Source organism: Haliotis rubra, unplaced genomic scaffold (assembly GCF_003918875.1).
Source record: "Haliotis rubra isolate DU_JTF1 unplaced genomic scaffold, ASM391887v1 Scf48, whole genome shotgun sequence".
Lineage (NCBI taxonomy): Eukaryota > Metazoa > Mollusca > Gastropoda > Lepetellida > Haliotidae > Haliotis > Haliotis rubra.
In genome coordinates, this window is record NW_025767168.1 from 1,121,773 (window position 1) to 1,145,500 (window position 23,728).

At 37.5% G+C, this 23,728-nt stretch overlaps 1 protein-coding gene across 1 annotated transcript in view; it reads right to left on the minus strand.

The window, feature by feature from the left end:
* Positions 1-846: 846 nt before the first annotated feature.
* LOC124290983 (transducin-like enhancer protein 1) overlaps positions 847-23,728 on the minus strand; it is an 80,695-nt gene continuing 57,813 nt past the window's right edge. Inside the window, exons 9-22 of the mRNA XM_046727843.1 lie at positions 17,394-17,501; positions 16,997-17,047; positions 16,527-16,688; positions 15,528-15,648; positions 14,919-15,013; positions 13,958-14,022; positions 12,503-12,683; positions 11,423-11,491; positions 11,143-11,244; positions 10,359-10,504; positions 9,320-9,431; positions 7,860-7,942; positions 6,262-6,442; positions 847-5,298 (exon numbers count right to left, since the gene is read on the minus strand). Of these exons, the coding sequence (XP_046583799.1) occupies positions 5,191-5,298; positions 6,262-6,442; positions 7,860-7,942; positions 9,320-9,431; positions 10,359-10,504; positions 11,143-11,244; positions 11,423-11,491; positions 12,503-12,683; positions 13,958-14,022; positions 14,919-15,013; positions 15,528-15,648; positions 16,527-16,688; positions 16,997-17,047; positions 17,394-17,501 (1,584 nt within the window). The 3' untranslated portion in view covers positions 847-5,190. The remainder of the gene's footprint in view (positions 5,299-6,261; positions 6,443-7,859; positions 7,943-9,319; positions 9,432-10,358; positions 10,505-11,142; positions 11,245-11,422; positions 11,492-12,502; positions 12,684-13,957; positions 14,023-14,918; positions 15,014-15,527; positions 15,649-16,526; positions 16,689-16,996; positions 17,048-17,393; positions 17,502-23,728) is intronic.

Genomic DNA, 23,728 nt, shown 5'->3' on the forward strand with positions numbered 1-23,728 from the left:
TGTATAGTGTATTATGAATATTATGACACACACATAACAATTTAGAGTGAGTGAGTATGTTTTTTACGCTATGTTTACCAATATTCCAGCAATATCATGGCTGGGAACACCGGAAATGGGCTTTGTACCCAAACGGGGAATCGAACCCGGGAATTCAGCGTGACAAGTGGCTGCTTAAAACATAGGGTACCACTACCTATGTAGAACAGCTACATAATTTACCCAGTAACAGGCTGGATATAGATATGGCCACCTTTACGTATACTGAATACAAGGTTGGCATGTGTTGGCGTGACGTCATTCTATGGATCACTAATATTTGCATGGCGTTGTCAAAAACATTATAATGTATGTTTCTATGACAACCAGACATTTGTATCTTGACCTGTATGTCCTCGTCAAACCATATGGCTCTGATGCCAAGTGTAGACTTATTTTCCTAAGAATATTTCGAAACATTTCAAAGTATACACCAACAACACAATTTTCAGTTTTCAAATATTTTTTTATTTCTTTATGTGCCAACAAAACATGTCTGCCTCACAGACTGTGACGATGCTAACACCATTATTATGCTCATAGGTCACGTTTCTGAACAGTATGATGCTTAGTATGCTCCTCTAACAGACTTTATCAGAAACAATATAATGTAGTGTCGTAACTTATTAATTGGCAAAAGTAATCATGCTTGGTGCCAATATTTTCTCCTGTCATATCACATTATGGCATATTTCCAAAGTGCTTGAATCACAGGCAGATTGTAGCGCAAATAGGGTTGCGCAACAAAGAGAAAATGGCCAGTCTTCCAATATGCGCGCATAGCGAGCTTTATGGGAAGACTGGTCATTTTCTCTTTGTTGCGCAACCCTATTTGCGCTACAATTTGCCTGTGCTTGAATAGAACTGTATTATGACCGTGTTGGTAGTTCATGTAGTAAGTTAATGTCATTGTGTAGCAAATGAAATGTGATGACAGTGTGATGGCGCTATTAGGTCAACTCAGTCAGGAAATATATGGCCAATATTGTGAACAATCACCAATCACTGACACGTAATAAACTAGATGACAGGGAAAGGTATTTGTCCACGGTCACAACTCATCTTGCTATTCCTACTTACATGTCCTTGCGTCAACTTATGTTGAAACTATTCAGGTGTATCTGTCCCTTTGAGACCATACAGTTCCTGATAGATTTGGATCTTTTGAACTGCAAGCTGCCACGATCAGTTCTAGAACGGGAAGTAAATGTGAAGGGGTAGAATTGTAAGAAGACAAATAATAGTGCTTCGTGGTTCATTGCAGGCCTCATTGATGCCCACTGCAAACATAATGGAATCTTAGTATATCTACTGATGCGTATTACCAGCACTCTGGTGTTGATTGCAAGAGTTAGTGAAGCAGGGAGGAAACCAGTTCCTGACACTGGGTTGTTATTTGCAAACATTATCGTGTTCATTGCAGTTCTGACATCCCAACCATGTAGCTTACAGCAGGCTGTGAAATATTAATATCAGAATTTGTCTAAAGATAATGGTTCTTTGGATCAGTAAGGTTAGGTGAAAGCCAAAAGGAAAGCGGAAAGCATTGATAGTCAAATTATTGTTGAACACTGTTAAAATGTTTTTCGAGGAAATATGGATGCAAATGAACAGGAGAAGAGTACAGACACTCATTCACGCTACGACACATATTGGAGTTACCATACCTAAAGAAATCTACGTGTTCACTTTGACGACTGACAAAATACTCTGAGCATTTAGCTTTAGTTAGTCTTTGTTGGTATTGGCAATCAAATTCCATTTTATCCAAATGCATTGTTTTCTTTGTCATTCCTGTGGTTTACTTCTTTGTGTTTTACTAAAACATTGTCATTTCACTTTGGATAAAACTCAAACTTCAAAAATACAATTTGAAAATTCATTTTTAATTCAATCTGGTTTTCTGCAAATGAGTTGCCCCTTGTTATTGACAACCAATCCCATTTTGTAAACTTCAGGTAATTTGAAAAAAATAGTTGCAAACACAGCCCAAGCAGTTATCTCTGTCCCATTGATATAAATCGTAAACATTTCAGACTAATGTACTACTCAAGTAACATCAAATATATTTCATCAAATATTCATTCTGACATACAGATATTACAGAATCTGTATTTACTGTCTGTTAAAACTTGATAAGAAAATGACATGTATGAAATATTCACTCATTCCAATCACAACACAGAACAATGCTTCCACTTTCATTCGTATAACACAGTTTAATACACTAAATGTATATTTGGCTTAACAAAAACACTGACAACCACAGAAATTAATATTCCAACATTTCACAACATTTCTGGCACTGCAGAAGTCCTTGTACAAATGGCCACAGAAATAAATACAAACAATTCAAAATCTCAAGATTTATACAATTTTCTTTCCATTTCTGAATCTTTTAAAATATGTAAGTTACATTGATCATAAACATTGCCCCTGATTCAACTCATATTCGTTACATTTGTGTTACCATGGAAACAGTTGTACATTATCATGTTGATATCAAGATCTTTGTTGATTACATGCCAGAAATTTTTGCTTAAATGATCATCCTTTGTTTTCAAAAAGCTTCTTTGAAAATGACAATACTTCAAAGGAAATCATCTGGCAAATATTTTGTAACATCAAAAACATGGTATTAGCATGAACAATAAGAGTTTATGAGTAATGTTTAAAAATTACAGCTACATACTTCTTAGATAACTTTCTATATCAAAGTTTCATTTATCTGAAGTTGCATCAATACTTTTCTTACCTTACATATACGTCAGTCGAAAAAAATCAGTTTGGCATATCTACTGAAATAGGTTAAAGAATTCAACGGTAGCACTGTCAACATCATTCTATTCAGCTGATACTCTTCAAGGATTAACAATATATTACTCTTTAAACTCATATAATCTCAAATAAATTGTCCCTTCAGATTTATCTACTGGTTTAAATACTGATCTGAATGTAAACCTCTAAATAACATATCTTTCCATGTGGCATTGTTACTACCAAGACATAAAAGCCCTGCTCAGGTACTTCATGGTCAGTTCTTATTTTCACATTACTGGCAGTTCTCAAGCAGATATGTCAACAAAATGAAGCATGTCCTGAGCATGAATAAGATTGGTCAAATCTATGAGATCACTGTAATGCAACTGATAATTGATTAGCATGGCATATAGCTGAAGACTATATACAAAATGGTAAGTTCCATGAAACTCTTGAAGAATGACACTTTGTATCAGTCCAAGTGTGGCACTTCCTGTTCATCCAAATTCAGCACATCTCCATATTCAGACAATGCCAACATGTTCTTATGACTTAAGTGTGTCGAGAGTTTCAAATGTCCACAGAAATATTTTCCACACTCCTGATGCATATTTCCATATTTAACAGGTGCTTCATGTCTATTTTTTTACCATGAACTTGTCCATGAAAGGTGGCATCTTATATGTCTGAAACTGAGGACATCAGGGGCCAATAGAGTTGAAACATGTTCACTTAAAGGTCCGGTATAGGTATGTCAATCATGTCAATCTCTAGGTCCATTTGAGATGTCCATATGACTGCAAGCATGTTAATCTCTCTGGCTATCTGAGTCCATATGCTTGAAACTTGTCAGTTTGCAGATCCATGGAGAAGACCCAAATACGCCAACTTTGGATGATGAGGGGTTATGTATACACCATGTGGTCAATAAACCATTTCCTCAGGATAATGTAGTTTATTTGTCCAGGAATATATCCAAGTGCTAACACACTTGAGTCAACATTTGTTACCACTCCATGTATTAAAGCCAAAGTCTTGATTTGCCAGGATGCCAGTAGATTCTTCAAAGACTTGAAGTTTTTTCTAGTTCATACATTTGAAAAATATATAACAGAGATGTCTTGGTTCCAAGGTGTTCTGCAGAATCTCATGTTCCTGAAACATGTGGTGTTGGTTCCTGACACTTCCCACATTGAAGTTACCTCCACAGATGCTGATTACAGACAATCATGTACAGTACCGAGAAGTGGTCGAGGGAAAACACATCAATGTCATCATATGTCCAACATGAAGATCAAAATAAACAAAAACTTTGTCCATTGAACACATGACACATATTTGACACACGTTTTAAAACATGATGCATGACTGTAGATTCCTGTGTTCAGCAGTCACACACACACACATATATATATATATATTTATATACTATGATGAAACACTGACGTGAAATGCTGAGAGGCTGAATCAATCACTTGTACATGTCGCTATATACAGAGATGTAGATTTCACAATGTCAATAGACTGAAATAGATGACAATATTTATGTAAGTGAGACACACACTAATAGGTCTACTAAAACAACATGTGCATATGTCAATGTATTCTGACATACAACAATGTCTGCCTATTTGGCATAATGTTGGGTTCCTCTTGATTATCCCTTGTAGATGGCTTCTGTCACCATGTTGTACATCTCCTTGTACCTTTGAATGTCATATCTTGCTTGTACCCTCATATATTTCCTTGTACATGCCTTGTGTATTTTCTTTGTGAGTGCCTTGTATCATTCCATGACTGGTGTTTCATGCCCTTGTATATTTCTATTACTATTTCAAGAGAGACTTGTACATATACATTTTCATGATATGGCTTATTCATGCCCTTGAATCCATGCACAGAATGCCTTGTCCATGACTTCCAGTTTTCAGTGGCCTGGCTTGACCATGCCTTGTACATTTCCATGACTTGCCTTATACATGCCTTGAATATTTCCATAACTTGGCTTGTACATGGTCTTATACTTCCATGAAATGCCAAATAAATCTTGAAAAGCTGTATCAGACCTTCAATCGAAATATTTGTTGACAGTGCACTATAAATCATTTATATACATAAAAAACTCTCACACACACATTACACTGTTGGAAACAGACTGTCCTGATGACGTCGATATCTAACCCAGTTGTCATGTTCCAGACATGAACAGCATGGTCTTCCGTTCTCTGTATGTAGCACTTGAATATTGTATCCACAATCACATGATCGTACAAGCTGCTCCTTCTCGTCATGATGCATCTTGATGCTGGGCCCGATGCTGCAACAGGTAGATGTTTTAGCCTCACATAACACGGCCATGGAATCTTCACATGTTGGTTTAACCTCATCCAATCAGAATATGACTTCATATAGCGTGGCTTTCTTGTCGCCGGAGCCAGTAACGATGTACTTGTCATCAGCTGATATGTCACAACTCAACACAGAGGAAGACTCCTTGGACTGAAACAAGAGTGCAATGTATGTTATATATACCAAAATGTACAGTGAATATATTACCATTGAAACCTTGTCTTAAATGCATGAAATCAAATCCAGTCTTAAACACAGCAATGAAACCAAATCCAGTCTTAAACACAGCAATGAAACCTTGATTATAAAACATGAAATGAAAACCAGGCTTTGTTTCATTAAATGAAACATTGCCCTCAATACAATAAACAGAACCTTGTCTGAAATGCATGAAACAAAACCCTGCCTTAAATGAATACAATCAAACCCAGGCCTAAGTGAATGAAATCAAACCCTGTCAAACACACAAAATGAAACCTGGATGAAAGGCATATAAAATAAAACACTGTCTTAAACATAAGCAATGAAACCCTTTTTCAAATACTTGACATGAAACCCTGATCTGAAGGAACATAACATTTCATTTGCTTGCATCATCTCCTAGGTCTAATATAAATAACACCTTTAACGTTTTGACATAAAGCTGATTGTCCACGTTAATTTTTATCTGACATATTTAAATCCAGGTTAATCCTAAAGTTGATACCTTTGATTAAATTCAAACTTATGGTTTCACATGTAACTGACAATGCCTGCTTGACATAGCTATGCCAATCAAAACGTCTCCTATAAAAACTTGGACTACTTATCAGACCATCTACTATAGGAGCACTTATATAGAATATGTTTCACATACAATATTAATAACATCATCACGAAATATATTTAATCATTAAGACAGCTAATGGTGCCATACCAACAACTTGACACATATTACACAGTTTGTATAATTAATGTAGTGAAAATAACAACCCTCCTTGCAGTAGGATGGTACGAGGGTACTCATGTCTAAGTATAGTGACACACCAATTATTGGTAAGGTGTTTATATTGATAACTGTATATAATATTATGTTATCATTAATTTACAAACTTATTGCAATATGACACATACCTGGAAAATACTTGCTCCATATGGCGTTCTCCATGCGTTGAGGAGATTGTCTTTACCCGTGCTAACGAACCACTTGCCACAGTAAGCAAACTTGAGAGAGAGGACACAGCTCTCGTGCAGATGAAGCTGGTACTTGTCTGGCTTGGATTGATGGAGCACCTCCACGTTGCTGCTCTCCATGCTGGCAAGGTAATGGAATTTAATAAAATCAATAAGGAAATTCAGTACAAATCACAAACTAAGGAAGATAAGAGGTCTTAGAACCACAAATGTCAGCTTGTGTTAGGAACAGTAAGTGCAGGGAGGGCTAAGATTTCAGGGTACATTCCGGGGTTTAGGGACAGTCAGTTTTGTAGGCGAATGTGTTAGGAGTGACATTTTCAGTAAGACCTGGGTCACTTTCCTTACAGGAATTATAGTGCTATGACTTCTTAAACTCTATTACGTTCACATGTACATAACTGAGTTTGTAACAGACAATCTGGTGATCAACAGCACTGATCTACACAATTGGGACATGAAGACTGACCACCTGATACTGTTAGTCGTCTCTCATGACAAGCACTGGTTACTGAAGATCAACTCTAACCTGGATCTTTACTAGTTTGAGGGCAGGCAAAAGTATTAATGGTTGAAAAATTTAGGATGCATATGGTCTGAATTTTGGGTCAGATTATGATGTTGATGCTGGCTTTGATGCATGCCGATTTTGTATGGCTAGTGTTCCAGATGGATAGAGTCACGTAGATGTGTCAGTGAGGTGCCAAAAGAAGAATTTGGTCTAAGTGAAGTGTTGAAAGAAGGATTGGGTCTGAGTGAAGTGTTAAAAGAAGGATTGGGTCTGAGTGAAGTGTTGAAAGAAGGATTGGGTCTGAGTGAAGTGTTGAAAGAAGGATTGCGTCTGAGTGAAGTGTTGAAAGAAGGATTGGGTCTGAGTGAAGTGTTAAAAGAAGGATTGGGTCTGAGTGAAGTGTTAAAAGAAGGATTGGGTCTGAGTGAAGTGTTGAAAGAAGGATTGGGTCTGAGTGAAGTGTTGAAAGAAGGATTGCGTCTGAGTGAAGTGTTGAAAGAAGGATTGGGTCTGCGTGAAGTGTTGAAAGAAGGATTGGGTCTGAGTGAAGTGTTGAAAGAAGAACTGGGTCTCACTGAAGTGGATCTCTATGGGGTGTCAATAGGATTGGGTCTCAGTGAGGTGTTTAAAGAAGGATAAGGGTCTTAGAGAGGTGTTTGGAGTAGAAAGCATCTTTGATGTATTGAGAGTAGACAGAGTTTCAGTGAGGTGTTGAAGAGCTTGGTCCTCATGGCGTTGGAAGGGCAGGTCTTTATGGTGTTGAAAGATAGGTCTCTATAGTGTGGAAGGGAAAAGGTCTTGGTTGGGTGTTGGTGCTATAGGGTGGGGTCTCAGATTAGAAAACAGGTAAAACTTTGTTTTACAAAGTTCTCAGTTTTCATTTTACCTCCTACTAACAATATACAAATAATAATATTGATGAGTTTTAACAAGAATTGATAAATTCTGAATATCTTCTATAATTACAAGTAAACAAACCAAATCCTAACTGTCATAATCTGTCGTTAATGATTCATCCCAAACTTACCCGACAGCGAGCCAGTCCCCTGTAGGACAGTACCCCAGGGAGAAGATCTGGGATGTGAAGTCGTGCTGCTGTAACTGACGACCCTGGGGACAAAAACATTAGACATGTTACCATCCATTATCATCAAGGTAATGTCCCACTAATATGGCCTCACATGTGTTCTACAGATTTCTGTCTGGGTCAGACCACTAACCCTGTAAAATCAAATTACTTGTCCTATCTTCTTGCATCAGACACAGGTGAACTGGTGGGCCTTGTTTACAATGTTGTGCAGTGACCTTGAGATTAGTTCCCAGGTGTTCGTTACAATCATTTGATGTATTAGGATATTTATAGCAACACAGTAATGTGTATTGAGACCATCCTAGACTTCCAGTAAACCATGGAACTATGTACATACTTAATTCCTGCTAAATCAGGTTCTGGATTTAGAGCTTGTAAATGAAACACTCAATGTCACTTCTGTAGCCCGTGATATCTGGCCTACTATTCCTGGCTGTATTGACAAATGACATTGTTTGACACTGCCATCTATCTCTTAACTATCTCTCACTGCCATCCATGTCAGTTCACCTGATGAAGGGATCTGTAATGGTCCCGAAACGTTGTGTGGGAAATAATAAAGAAGCTTAATCCATAGAAAATATCTTGGACATCTATATACAACTTCTAAATGCCGATAAAAGACATCAGACAACTTAACAACAAGAACTAGCATTCACCTGTCTTAACAACAAGAACTAGCATTCATCTGTCTTAACAACAAGAACTAGCATTCACCTGTCTTAACAACAAGAACTAGCATTCACCTGTCTTAACAACAAGAACTAGCATTCACCTGTCTTAACAACAAGAACTAGCATTCACCTGTCTTAACAACAAGAACTAGCATTCACCTGTCTTAACAACAAGAACTAGCATTCACCTGTCTTAAGGGGTGGTGGGGTAGCCTTTGTGGTTAAAGTATTTGTTGGTCATGCTAAAAGCCTGGTTCAATTCTCCACATGGGAACAAAGTGTGAAACCCGTTTCTGGCGTCCCTTGCCATGATATTGATGTAATATTGCCAGCAGCGTAAAACCATACTCACTCACTCACTCATCTGTCTTATGAAAGTTATAGTGCATGGTAGAACACCAACATACAGTCAGGGAACATTTGAAAGATAATGAGTGAGTGAGTGAGTGAGTGAGTGAGTTGGGTTTTACGCTGCTTTTAGCAGAAATATCACGGCCTGGGGACACCAGAAATGTGCTTACACATTGTACCCATGTGAGGAATTGGACCTGTGCCTTCAGCATGATGAGAGAACGTTTTAACCACTAGGCTACCCCACCGCCCCTGAAATAATGCTTTAACAGGTTCTTAATTGGTTGTATTGACTTTCACACTAAGAATATAACTTTTTGGCATTTGATCAATGACAAGATATGAATCAGGAATACATAAATTGGCACCTACCTCTCTCAGGTCCCAAGATCGGACTGTGTTGTCCAGACCTCCTGTCCAAAGTTTTGTTCCATCTGTGGAGATGTCGATACAACTAGCGCCATCTGTGTGACCTTGAAATTGCCTGAAATTTTGTTCACATACATCATCATCATCATCATTGCTGTAAACATACCTGGTACGATGCTATTTGATTTTTATTTATTTATATATATATATATGTGTATAGTGCCTATATCCAGTTCAACACAGCTGCTCAAAGGCTTGCTATGAGTTTATGTGATGCAGAAATATATTCCCCACTTTCAATGAACAAAGGCAGAAGTTATGAATATGTTTACGTCTGAGATACTCAAGCTACTCAAGAAAAAGCTGGTCAAAGGGGTGTTTCATCCTGACTCACATTTTTATTTATTATTTTGTTAGATGGTCTTTTGAGCAAGGTAATACAATTACCATTACAGATACAGTGTTCTAATGCTGTAAAAAGAGAATACAACATTTACTGAAATGTTAACACAATGATTTGTTTAGCAAAGTATTTTTACAATGAAAAATATCCCTTACATCTTTTAAATAGTTACCTATTTTTAATTTGGTTCACTTAATTTCCTTAGAGAAGTGATTATCTGGTGTGTTAGTATCAATAAATCCAAACAAAATTTAGTATTAGGTAAACATGTCTTCAGAAAAGTTTCAAGGTCAATCCATATCTGTTGTTTTTCTTCGAATTCCAAACAAACAATCTCTTTGTCATTTTTCACAAACTTTGTAAAGACTATTGTCAATGATGTTCACTGTAAACAATTTTTTGGAAATATAATATTAAAGATCTACCTTTCTGAGTCATTAGAAAAAGATCTGCTTGTTGGCTTGTTTGCTTCTGACTACCCTGAATAGCAGCAAAGTCATAGATGTGTTTGTTTCTGATCCACATAGCATCATCCACTTACAGGTTACCTACAGATTGGCCTTCAGATTATCTTGCTTTTGGTTTGCTACCTTCAGACTAACCACTTTCTGACTATGGCTGTGTTTGTTTGTGACTTACCTAACCAGTGTCTGGTTATGGAGATCCCAGACTGCAATGTTTCCGTCACTACAACAGCTGAAGCAGACTTTGCTATCGGGACTGATGGCAAGGGCGTAACATGCAGGGGCACTTGACGTCAGTTCGGCCTTGATTCTTGGCGTTGACTGTAAATTTTAGCCACAGAAAGTTAACATGTTTCATAAAAACTGACCAACAAATGCCCTTAATATAGTCAACAAGCATTATTTACAACAAAAACCTGTTCTTACACATGATCAGTACAAACTGCATCCAGTACTTAGAGTGTACAGTAACAAAGCGTGTGTTGAAAAGGAGGTGATTTCAAGTACACCCCGAGGAACAAACAAAAGATGGATAATATTGTTGTCTGAAATGTATATTAGCATCCATGAAAGGGAAGAGATATTCGGCCTCAGTGCTCATTCAACAACAGAGTCTACATGTTCTTCCTGTTTCTTGCAGAAAAATGTTATACCAAATAATATCCCCCTTGCTACTGTTTGAGAAACATCAGATGTATGCACGCTCATTCTGTAAACCTATCCTGACTGGTAACATTTGCTTTCTTGATCTGTTTATCATACAACAAGAAAAAATAATCTAGTTCCATGTGTATAGTGGAAAACATATCGCAAAACTGCAGGAATATCCTTTCTTCCTCTCCGTCTACACATATCTAATATTATGTCATTATATAAACCATTCCTTAATTCCATCTGTTTTCAACAGGAAATAATCGCATACACATGTTCCATGCTTTTAGAAGCAGGACTCTACTCACTGCTGCCAAGTCCCATATTGACAATGTGCTGGCCTCGCCTCCCACTATCAGTGTGCGGCCATCTTGCAATAACTTGATAGACCTAATGTAGTTATCTCTTTGCTGGAAAAAAGACATGATATTGATAAAATATGAAAGATCCCAAACATTTCATATGTCTCGATCTCAGACATGTATCATTATTTATCAAAGAGTATTTTGTAGAACTTGCCAAACATTTGATATGGCTTGATCTTTGACATGGATCGTTATTTATCAAGGAGTATTTTGTGTAACTCACCAAACAGTCCAGCTGGGAGACAGGAGACTTGTTGCCTGGTTGACTGATGTCCCAGACCTTCACACAGCCCTGAAAGAACAGCCAGACAATCCTGACACATCCATAAACATTGGTGTCTTGACTATCATTACCTACATCATCTAACAGTAACTGCTTGCATTATATCCACAAGACTGCCTCACTCGCACAGTTATTGACCCAAGGCCAGATGTTTTACATTTCTTTGGTTTTATGGACAAGTCTGCTAGTCTGCAGATATTTGTAAAAAGAATTTGTTTCTGGACACTTTATTCATGATAGTTTCAACTTATTTTTCAAGAAGTATTTTTCCATGAAATATATGAAGTAAAAAGCTTAAAAGTTAATTTTGAAAAATGTCAGCTAGGACTCGTAATTGGTTACTCAAAGTGTAAATATAATTTCAATTTCAGTGTGACCTTGACTTGATCTAGCCCATGAAAAAAGAATGATGATTATTGCATGTTGTTTCAAATGGGTTGACAACAAGTGTAAGTGTAATAATGCTCATAGGTAATGGTAATGGTTTTTGTTGTTGTGTTTGACATAATTGACAACTGGAAAGAGGACACCTACTACATGGTCTAGAGGTTCCAAACAAGATTCTGATTACATGGTCTAGAGGTTCCAAACAAGACTTTAGTTACATGGTCTAGAGGTTACATTGAGAACTCTGATTCCAAGGTCTAGAGGTCCCAAACAAGACTTTGGTTACACGGTCTAGAGGTTCAAAACAAGACTTTGGTTACACGGTCTAGAAGTTACATTGAGAGCTCTGATTACAAGGTCTAGAGGTCCCAAACAAGATTCTGATTACAAGGTCTAGAGGTCCCAAACAAGATTCTGATTACATGGTCTAGAGGTTCCAAACAAGACTGTGGTTTCAAGGTCTACAGGTTACAAACAGAACTCTGATTACATGGTCTAGAGGTTCCAAACAAGACTCTGATTACAATTACGTCCTATACAGAACGGTATAGACTGAGGGATATACACATAAAATATAACTATCCACCTAACACTAAATACAACACATTTCAACAATCATCTACCATTCCTTACCTTGCCTCCTGTATACACGTGTCTGGTCGGGTTGCTAACGGTAACGGCACACACAACCTCCCCATGATTCAATGTGTTGATTTGCCGAGCATGACGTGGAATGCCTGGACCAATCAGAGCGTCTGGAGGAAAGGGCACCGGCTGCATCTGACCGTCTCCACTCACATGAAAGGAATATGCTCTGAAAGCAGACAGATATAATTAAATTGGCTGCATCCAAAATGATTTATAAGAATCAACTTCTATGTTGTTTGTTTCAAAAGCTGTTTGTAGTGTTAAATGAAAAATAACAGTCAAAGCATATGGGTTCATTGACGGTAATGGTCTTGCAGTATATTTATGTTTCTATGAGGGTCTTGTGGTACACCGTGTTCACATTTAGGGTGTTATAGTACATTATGGTTACAGCAAGGGTCTTGTAGTACATCATGGTTACAGTGAGGGTCTCTTTGGTACGTCATGATTACAGTGAGGTCTTTCAGTTGTCTTGTGGTAGAATATGGTTACAATGAGGATCTTATGGTACGTTATGGTTACAGTGATGGTCTTGTGGTACATTATGGTTACAGTGATGGTCTTGTGGTAGAATATGGTTACAGTGAGGGTCTGTACAGTATAATACGGTTACAGTGAGGGTCTTGTGGTACATTATGGTTACAGTGAGGGCTTTTGTACAATATGGTTACAGTGAGGGTCTTTACAGTACAATATGGTAACAGTGGTCTTTTTGGGTACAATATGGTTACAGTGATGGTCTTGTGGTACATTATGGTTACAGTGAGGGTCTTGTGGTACAATATGGTTACAGTGAGGGTCTGTACAGTACAATATGGTTACAGTGAGGGTCTTGTGGTAGAATATGGTTACAGTGAGGGTCTTGTGGTAGAAAATGGTTAGTGAGGGTCTGTACAGTACAATATGGTTACAGTGAGGGTCTTGTGGTACATTATGGTTACAGTGATGGTCTTGTGGTAGAATATGGTTACAGTGAGGGTCTGTACAGTACAATATGGTTACAGTGATGGTCTTGTGGTACATTATGGTTACAGTGATGGTCTTGTGGTAGAATATGGTTACAGTGATGGTCTTGTGGTACAATATGGTTACAGTGAGGGTCTTGTGGTACATTATGGTTACAGTGATGGTCTTGTGGTAGAATATGGTTACAGTGAGGGTCTGTACAGTACAATATGGTTACAGTGAGGGTCTTGTGGTACATTATGGTTACAGTGATGGTCTTGTGGTAGAATATGGTTACAGTGATGGTCTTGTGGTAGAATATGGTTACAGTGAGGGTCTTGTGGTACATCATGGTTACAGTGAGGTTTTTGTGGTACATTATTGTTACATCAAGGGTCTCAGAAACACTTTTATAATTTTGAGTCATGTGTAGGTTCTAACACTGTTAAATTACATATACAGTTCTGTCAATATTTGTTGTTTTAGGAAACTTACGGTTTTCCCCCTGGAATGCTGCCAAGTGCTCCTCGCATATGGGCTGGAGAGCTTTCAATTCCTACCTGCAGCAACAATGAATTCTTCAGTATAACACATTCCATCCATCAAACTGACATCAGGAGATAGAGAATACTGAACCAAATGTCTCAAGTTACAACAGTAAGATTATACACTGTGTGAATCCTGGTTATATAAAACTCAAACCTTCAGTATTGTAATTATTTGAAACAAAGATATCTAATGACATCTAAATACAAAACCAATCAATACTGATGAGTGAGTGATTATAGTTTACGCTGTTTTTAGCAATATTCCAGCAATATCAAGGAAGAGAACACCAGAAATCACACACTGCATCTATCAAAAGAGAAGATGACGAGTGAGTGAGTGAGTTTAGTTTTACGCCGCACTCAGCAATGTTCCAGCTGTATGCCGGCGGTCTGTAAATAGTCGAGTCTGGACTAGACAATCCAGTGATCAATGATGATGATAATGATAATGATGAACAAGGGGTATAGTTCATCACACCAACTTCTAAATGTCACTTAAAGATCTGATGATGATGATGATGATGATGATGATTCATGATTCATGCTTAATGTGTCTATGACAATATCACAATGTGTTTCTGCTCCAAAAAGGGTGGTGGGATAGCCTAGAAGTTAAAGCATCTGCTCTTCACACTGAAGACCTGGGTTCGAGTCCCCACATGGGTACAATGTGTGAAGCCCATTTCTGGTGTCCCCTGCCGTGATATTGCTGGAATATTGCTAAAAGCAGCGTAAAGCCATGCTCACTGACTCTGCTCCAAATAGACATATGTATGTGCAGCTGACAGACAGACAGTGTTGCACTGATGAATGAGCTCATGCAGATTTCATGTAGTCAGTGTAAGGTAAGTGTGCTATGGAAATCTCTGGGAGTAGGCTTGAGAGAACGTGTCCAGACATGCACTAACCAATGGCCTGGAGAAGGGCCCTGGAGATATACTGTTATGGAGAACACCGTTGAAATTGTTTGGACTCAGCTCCCCATGTGGTAAAACGGATACCTCTCTGCAAGAGAAATATATACATGTCAGTTTCAAACTTGAAATGAAAAAATAAAGTACATTACATATGGAGTAATTCTTCTTAAATCAACTGTTTATACAACTTGGTATATTTTCAGTACAAGACAATAAATCCTCTGTTTAATTCTGTCAGTGTCTACATTATTGTTCTTAGAAATGTTGAGAAACATGTCTCCTGAACAATAACTCACAACTAAGATTCCTGTTGTGGGTTTCACTATAGAGGTAAGTGTCACATTGTTAAGTCAGACTTTGTAAACTGTTACACTTTGGTGCTATGGAACTACAGTAATTATTGGCAAATAAGTGTCAGTGTACTGTATACAATCAATCTTCACATACCGCCTGATACTTCAGTGTAGTACAGCCACACATCACACACCCAACTACTGTGTCTAGTTCCGAGACATAACTAGCCCTAGATTACTAGTCACTAGGCTTTACATCTACCCTATCTAGTTCTGAGGTGCTAGCTATCCTCAAAACTCCCCATACCAAGAGGATGGACTTTGGCACCTGGTTTCCCGGCAACAGAAGGGCCTGATGGTCCGGGGGTAGCACTTCCTGAACTTGTGGGTGTGGCAGATTTGGAGACGGGCGTAGCAGCCTTGTCATTCTGGAAAACAAGTTCATATTCAAAAACACAATATATAAACAAAATGTTCTATCAAATATTATATCCCAGCTTATCCCCTGTGTTATCAGGAATTATCTAGGCTTTCAAACTAAGTGCAAACATGGAAGAAAAACATTAACAATGACATCAAAATAGTATCATTACTGGTCCTGTTATTATCGAAATACAAGTTCTAGTATGTACTAGGAAAATATTATGTATGTACCACAAAGGGATGTTTACGTACATTTGTTGCAATCTTCAGCCAAATATTGGCTACCGTGCACCTCTAGATATATGCCTTGCGATACCATAGGTACATTTTTTACTATTCATTCTTGTACTCTATTTCAAGACATCTCAGGAGACTGTATCTACATCTATTGTACTTAATAACATACCCTATGACACTGGAAATCTCAGACATTATTATTACTCTCACAATATCCTGAATATCTTTTATAAAATCTGTAATGTATGAGATAAGACATCCACATCAAAACAATCATAATTCTGAGAACACGACAATCGTTTTCCACCATGTCACTCCTCATCAGCTCCACCAAAAATCACACAGAAGGCTATGGCACTCTTTCATTACCACCCAATGAAATTTTAAGCATGACCACAATTATAAAACAGTTTTCATGACTTTCTTACATGTGTCCACCATGTTACTTCTTTTTCATGGGGCTGTGGAGTAGCCTAGTGGTTAAAGCATTTGCTGGTCATGTCAAAGACCCGGGTTTGATTCCCCATGTGGGTACAATGTGTGGAGGCTATTTCTTATGTCCCCAACTGTGACACTGATATATTGCTAAAAGTGGCGTAAAACCTCACTCACTCATTCACTCACACACTCAACAAGTTGTGGTCACCTCTTTTTGTTTGGTAGATGTTCCACTTCCGTGGGAAGATGTGTCGCTACGAGGACTGCTTCTATCATCAACCTTCTTATTATTGTTGTTGTTGTTGTTGAGGAGGTCTTTGTTGGCCTTCTCTCCAGGAGACAAGTCGCCATTCATCGGAGATGTGTTGTCCTATCAAATATAATACACATCAAAATATAATACTAATTTTTGTTTATTATAACAACCTACTGTCTTGCCATTTATAGACAGTGTACAACTTTTGGGCTATTAAATCCTATTCACAGAAATTGTTCATAAAAAATATGGAAATATTGAAAACTGAGATGATTGAAATCATAAATCAAAAGCAGAAAACATGAAATCTGTAATTTTGGAAAACAAATATTTTTTAGACGCATTTAATGATCTTTCCTTAAACACAACATCACATTTAAAGAGATTTATCCATATATTGATCTGGTAAAATGTGTTCTTACATCACCGACATCAACGACCAATTCTGCATCGCTTCCCTCCCCATCGTTTTCCTGCAGATATAAAACAAGAAAATGGCATTTTTTCACCCAGTAAAAAATACATCCACAAAGTTATTCAGTATCAATTTCAATAAAACTCACTATTAGATCCATATACATCAAAATTGCTCGTGACAGTTAACATTAACATGCTCAGGAAGCTGAACAGGGAACAGTTGTGCTTCATCACTGTAAGTAAAGCATCTCCATCCTTGGGCTTTTTTCATTAGAATTAATTACAGAGCTAGTCTAATGTGAAATTGACACAATGCAGCCTGCTATTTCTTCTTCTAAAATATTACTTGTTCAAACAATTCAATTTGTCCTCAGGCCTTGAAGCATACATTGACAATCATACCCCATTTTTGTTATCTGATCTTTTCCTTTTTGCAGCCCTATTGTTAACTTCAGGCGAACGACTACGGTTGTGGTACCGGCTGCGATCATGTGGAGACGAGGATGAACGCTGTAAAAAAAAAAAAGATTTTTAATTTCCTGTGCCATGTAACATTTCAATTAGATCTATTCTTGGTTGTTTTGGAGACAATGTTCGACTGAAAAAAGTAACGGTTATATCCCCATTCCAGGTCTAAGAAGACCGAAGAACAAGCAGCGTCACCTCAACGTCGCCATGTGTGCCGTCAGAGAGAACACTACACAGTGCCTTTTAACAAATCTTTTGACAGAAATTATTCTACTCCTGTTTTTTCAAAATGTTGTATTAAGCAAAGAAACTGAATATGTTTTCCCCACTATTTCAAAGACTCAATTTCCCTTTTTGCGTGCAAGGATTGCTAGAGAAAAGAAGTTAGACGATGTTGATTTCAAGGTTTTTTACAACTCAGCCACAGGATGTTGTCTTATCTTCTAATGGATATACCTTTTTTCCAGATTCTATACAGCAAATCTAATTTACCTACCCACACAGACATCAGTTTTAAATACTTTCACACACTGCAGATGTCTTCTTGTGCTATAAAGAGAATCTCACCCGAGTGTCTTTTGATATCAAATATATCACCACGAGTTAAATAAAGTAACAAATATCCGAGGCTTGCTGAGGATATTTTTACTTTTATAAACGAGTGTTGATATATTTGATATCAGAAGACACGAGGGTGAGATTCTATTTATCATCAACAATCACTCTTCATTAGTTTTCAATGAAAAATGTACATCTCAGAACACAATACTGCCATTAGATTTGCAGTGCAGCGATGTCATAACATTGTGACGTCAACAAGTTCATGACATCATAGCATTGTCAGGGCATTGTACAAAATCTACTGTCAAAACGGTATCTCTTAGGAGATATCGTCTGATCTCACACAAGCGATATCTACTGTGGAACACAGTTTTGGATGATAAATGAAGATGTCATCATAACACTTCGAAAAAGAGATATCAAATTAACTACAGCTTCCATTTAAATAAAGTAACAAATATCCGAGGCTTGCCGAGGATATTTTTACTTTTATCAACGAGTGTTGATATATTTGATATCAGAAGACACGAGGGTGAGATTCTATTTATCATCAAAAATCACTCTTCATTAGTTTTCAATGAAAAATGTACATCTCAGAACACAATACTGCCATTAGATTTGCAGTGCAGCGATGTCATAACATTGTGACGTCAACAAGTTCATGACATCATAGCATTGTCAGGGCATTGTACAAAATCTACTGTCAAAACGATATCTCCTAGGAGATATCGTCTGATCTCACACAAGCGATATCTACTGTGGAACACAGTTTTGGATGATAAATGAAGATGTCATCATAACACTTCGAAAAAGTGATATCAAATTATCTACAGCTTCCATACTTTCAGTAAGTTTCACAATTGCATAGCATTTCTTGAGAACGATTCATCCATTTAAGGCTTTCTCATGTAAAATGAAATATATTCCTAATAAAATCACAGACAATGGTATCATCAAAGGAACATACTGGTCTCAATGTTTATTTGTGGTAAGTAGTTTACCATGGAAAGGGATGTGAAGGGTTTTATGTTCCTACTGGAAACAGGTGGATGCAAGAGACAAGGCCAAGGTCAAGGATGAGGTCAAGGACAACCTCAGTTGATATATATATGCTGTAACTGCTCAACCAGGGGCGGTGGGGTAGCCTAGTGGTTAAGACGTTCACTCGTCACACCGAAGACCCGGGTTTGATTCCCCACATAGCACATAGCACATAGTGTGTGTGTCGTCAGGGAGTTAAAACCCCTGAACCCCCCTTGGCTCCGCCAACGCAATTTATTTTTTTTTTCAATGTGGTCTTAAGTCATTTTCAAAGGGAGGGTCGACACACACACACACACACACACACACACACACACACACACACACACACACACACACACCGCACACACTGCGCCGCATTGACGCTACACACACACACACACACACACACGATCCGCCACTGTCAACTATAGCGAGGACAAATCCATACCAACAGGGAAACTGTGGTACAGTGAGTGAGTGGGGTGAGTGGGGAACACTTTAGCAATGTCATGATGGAGAATGGTACACCCATCTGTGAAATCAAACCAAAGTCTGTGGCATGACAAGCCAACACTTGAACCACTGGGCTATGACAGGAATATTGCTAAATCAAATGCAAAATAGAACTCACTCATTTCCATATCTAGTTGCACAGTACCTATTTTAGTGTACTACATTGTGATTATCATCCTAGTCATATCAGTATAATATGATGATGATGTATATGTATATTACGTAATATATTCAATATAGCCTGCAACAGGTGCCAACAATGATACATTATCCCACAGTTATTAAATCTGTGTGTTTATTGAATACGAGATTTATGACATTCATTACAATACACTGCCTCATTAATAAACATGTGATATTATCCATGTTATCGACCAGAAATCCACTGACACCGCTGATTATCACAGTTAATACATTCAATATCTAAGGTGCTAAAAAAGTGGGCTTCAGAGAGATTGTTAAAAGACAACTATATGATCGATTTGTTAAAAACAATTCTTAGTTCCCTCCCTTAGTACAAATAAATGAAAATTCTGACATCTTAGTAGGAATATCTGCTACGCTCATGCACTAGTGGTTAAACAGACACAGACACAGACACAGACACACACACACACACACACACACATATATATATATGGATACAGTAAAAGACCATGGTGTCAAAGTTGAAGGACCTACATAAATTCTTTGAGTTATCCGAGGTTCGACACAGTCACAAAATGGTGACTAAATACGGTATGTGTCAATAAGGAATAAGGATCAAGCTTTCAATTCAAGACAACCATAAAGTTTGACACAATGTTGACTGTATCGTATATGCCATGAGTCACACAGATCAAAAGACCCATATCCTACCCATCACCTAGATAGCTGGAATACACATAGCTTGAATATGGCTGAGTAAAACTAAACGCGCTCAGACTCACCCCTACACTGTGGAAATCATCCTGTAAGATGATAACCAATTTCAAAATGTACATCTGAAAACCACCATTACAAAACACAAAGGGTTTGAAAACAAATTAATGTCTAGAGCAAACAGATTCTGTTCCCAAAATAAAAAGTGACAGTTGCATGCCAGTCATCAAAGATGCCATTATGCAGAATGTAGGGTGAGGATTGCCATTGGAACCCAGTGTGTCACCATGTGTTAAAGTTCCTAGAACTGTGCCACTTTGGACTATCCTCTTACAAACAAGGCAATACACAGTGATAACTGCTATACTATTCAAATCAGAGGTCAACAATAACCAATATAATCAATATCGAGTTCTCGAAATGAAACATCATAGGTTGGATTGAAACTGTGTGAAATCATCTGCCAGACTCTGTACACCCAGGTGAGGCCTCACCTATTCTTGCATTACTAATGGAAAGTTCATTATGGCTATTTAATTTTGATGGTTTATTGACAAAAAAGGGCCCAACGACAACATTATTCATATATAAAACAGTATTTCCCATATCTGGACAAGGCATGGAGTATCATTAAATCATGCAACATTGATTGCATTGTTGATGTTGAACTACATGTAAATGGATATTGGATGATGATGATGATGATGATGATGATTATTATGACTTGCTTATTCTGAACATTGTACTTTTGCTTGAATTTGTTTTCAAGAGATTTTGCAGTAACTTGGCGTCATAAAAATATCCAAAACATATTTACTGAAAAAAAGAATATAACTAAAAAATAATTTATCTGACCTTACACCAGGGATTGGTTTAAAGACCAAAGCGAAACACTTACGCTAAAAATCTACAACTGTGTTTAAGCATATATGAAGCAAGTTTCTGAACCATGTATGTCAAATCAAGACTATTTGAAATGTCCTGTTATGGAGTAACCTAATGGAAATCGATGACCCTGTATTGACACCTTTCCTCTTCAGTGGCCAATGATAAACCATAATCCTGATAGTACAATCCCTTTCTTCTCTATCTAAAAACAACAGCTAGCTCCTAGAACTACACAATCACCAAACAACCTGATAGAATCCCCTCAGCTGGGGACAAAACCACTTGAACTTTCCAGAGACATGTAATAGCACAACGCAGAAATGTCAAACAGTACATCATTGCAAGGGGAGTTTTCATTGGACCATATTAAATCTGAAGGAGTTTGATTGGATATATCGACCCCTTGTTATAGCATGGTAACAGAAATTAAGAAAGACATTGTAAATTTTCAGAACTCCAGAGTGGCTGAAGTAGAGTGTCAACACTCCAGGTGTGTTTGCTCTCCGGGGTCATTGACGGTGCTAGGATATTTCACTGACACATAGCTAACTCGCTAGTCTCCAGATCTCTACAAAGTCAGTTAATATGGCTACTAGGGGATAAATGAGTGCCTGAGTAGGAGTTATGGAAAGACAAACCTGCCATTAATATGTATGGAAGCTTGGTGGTGTCATATCTTCTAACTGTGAAGCTGACACTCTAGACTGTAATAAAGACTCAAGCTGCTTCAGGGGCAGAGGACTGGGCACTGTATAATGTGAATAGGTCAATGACTCTTTTGGCTTCTAGAAATTGTAACATTTGTGGTAACAGTATTGCAAAAAACTGAAATGCTCAGAAATACACATTAAATTAAAATATTTGTTGTCTGGTCCAACACCAGAAAAAAAAAAACACTGGAAGAAATACTATGTTAGAAATTATATTTGATTTGTTGTTTAACGCCACACTCAGCAATATTCCAGCTAATTTACATGTTGGCGGTGTGTATATATAATTGACTCTGGACCAGACAATACTGTGATCAACAACATGAGCATCGATCTACTCCTGCTGTTGGTCACTAGTTGGTGAGTGAGTAAATGACTTAGTGATGGAGTATATTACATACATACATTACACAGTATATTACATTGGGCTGTATGTCTGTTTAATATGGGAGGAAAGCCCAGAGTATCATTTGTCACCTTGCTGAAACCCACAAGCCAGATATGGTACTAACAAACCATGGTTCATTATTACAGACAGATTCGAACTCATCGTCACTGGGTCATGGCATATGCAAAGAATTGCAGCACCTAGAAAACTGGCCTACAAGATCTCTTTAATCACACAATACGGCTTGTTAGAACTGAAATACTGTTCAAGCATCGAAACAACTTCTTCACGCTTAAGCATCTTATTTCAGCCCAGTGTTGTCATGTCTGATTTGAGAAATAGACACATCACTTCACATAAAATTCTGTTTGTGCTCTATTACAATAAGAGGTCATATCATAAAAAGTATGGACATTTATCAACTGTGCCAAAAAACTTAACACATACAATTGTCTGCAGCATAATTAGAAATAGCTTGCTTTGATGTACTTAAAAAAATATGGAAATGTGATGGCGACATTTTGCATCAAACACAGGAAACATCATTAGATAATGGAATAATTATGAATGAAAGCTATTATGATGAGGATGGTTGTGGCTTGCTGGTCACTTGCACTAAAATCCAGAGTTCCCTGTCACACGAATAGATATGTATTAATCAGTCACTTGGGGAATGAGGGATTGAAACAATAGATGAATAAGTAGTTGTCTAAATATAATTCATGAATATCTGAATAATGATTCGCTTTACTTATAAAGATTAAAATTATATTTACAATATACAATGCGTGGTTCTGTCGCTACCATTAGAATAATTTCAACAATTAAGAAAATGAAAAATGAGTTGTTGTTTTTTTAAATTTTTAGTTTTATTTACTGAATATTATAAGTTTATGTACTAAGTGAAACACAATAAAAATTCTTGTTTAAAAAATAGTTATAAGAATAATGTATTGATATGATGAATGTTACATCACCAGAAAGTTGGTCACACAAGTCATGACCTTCATTCGCCAACAAGCACATGATGCCAAGCTGTGACCCTAGCATTTGTCACATATGATAACAGCACTTGTCACAATTTCCTATCACATATCATCCTACAGATAATTCAATATCCTCAGGATTTAGATCATCTGTACATTTTTCCTTATTTAATCACAAATCTCCCAATCAAAGGCAAACAAATATTCCCCTAGTTACTGATCCGTCTAATTGATGGGTTAAGAAAAATAGCTGCTGGCCATACTACACCAGAGCTCTCCCTGGGTCTACACAAACAGCAGGACCTTAAAGTAAATATGGTCGTTCATTGTACAAACAAC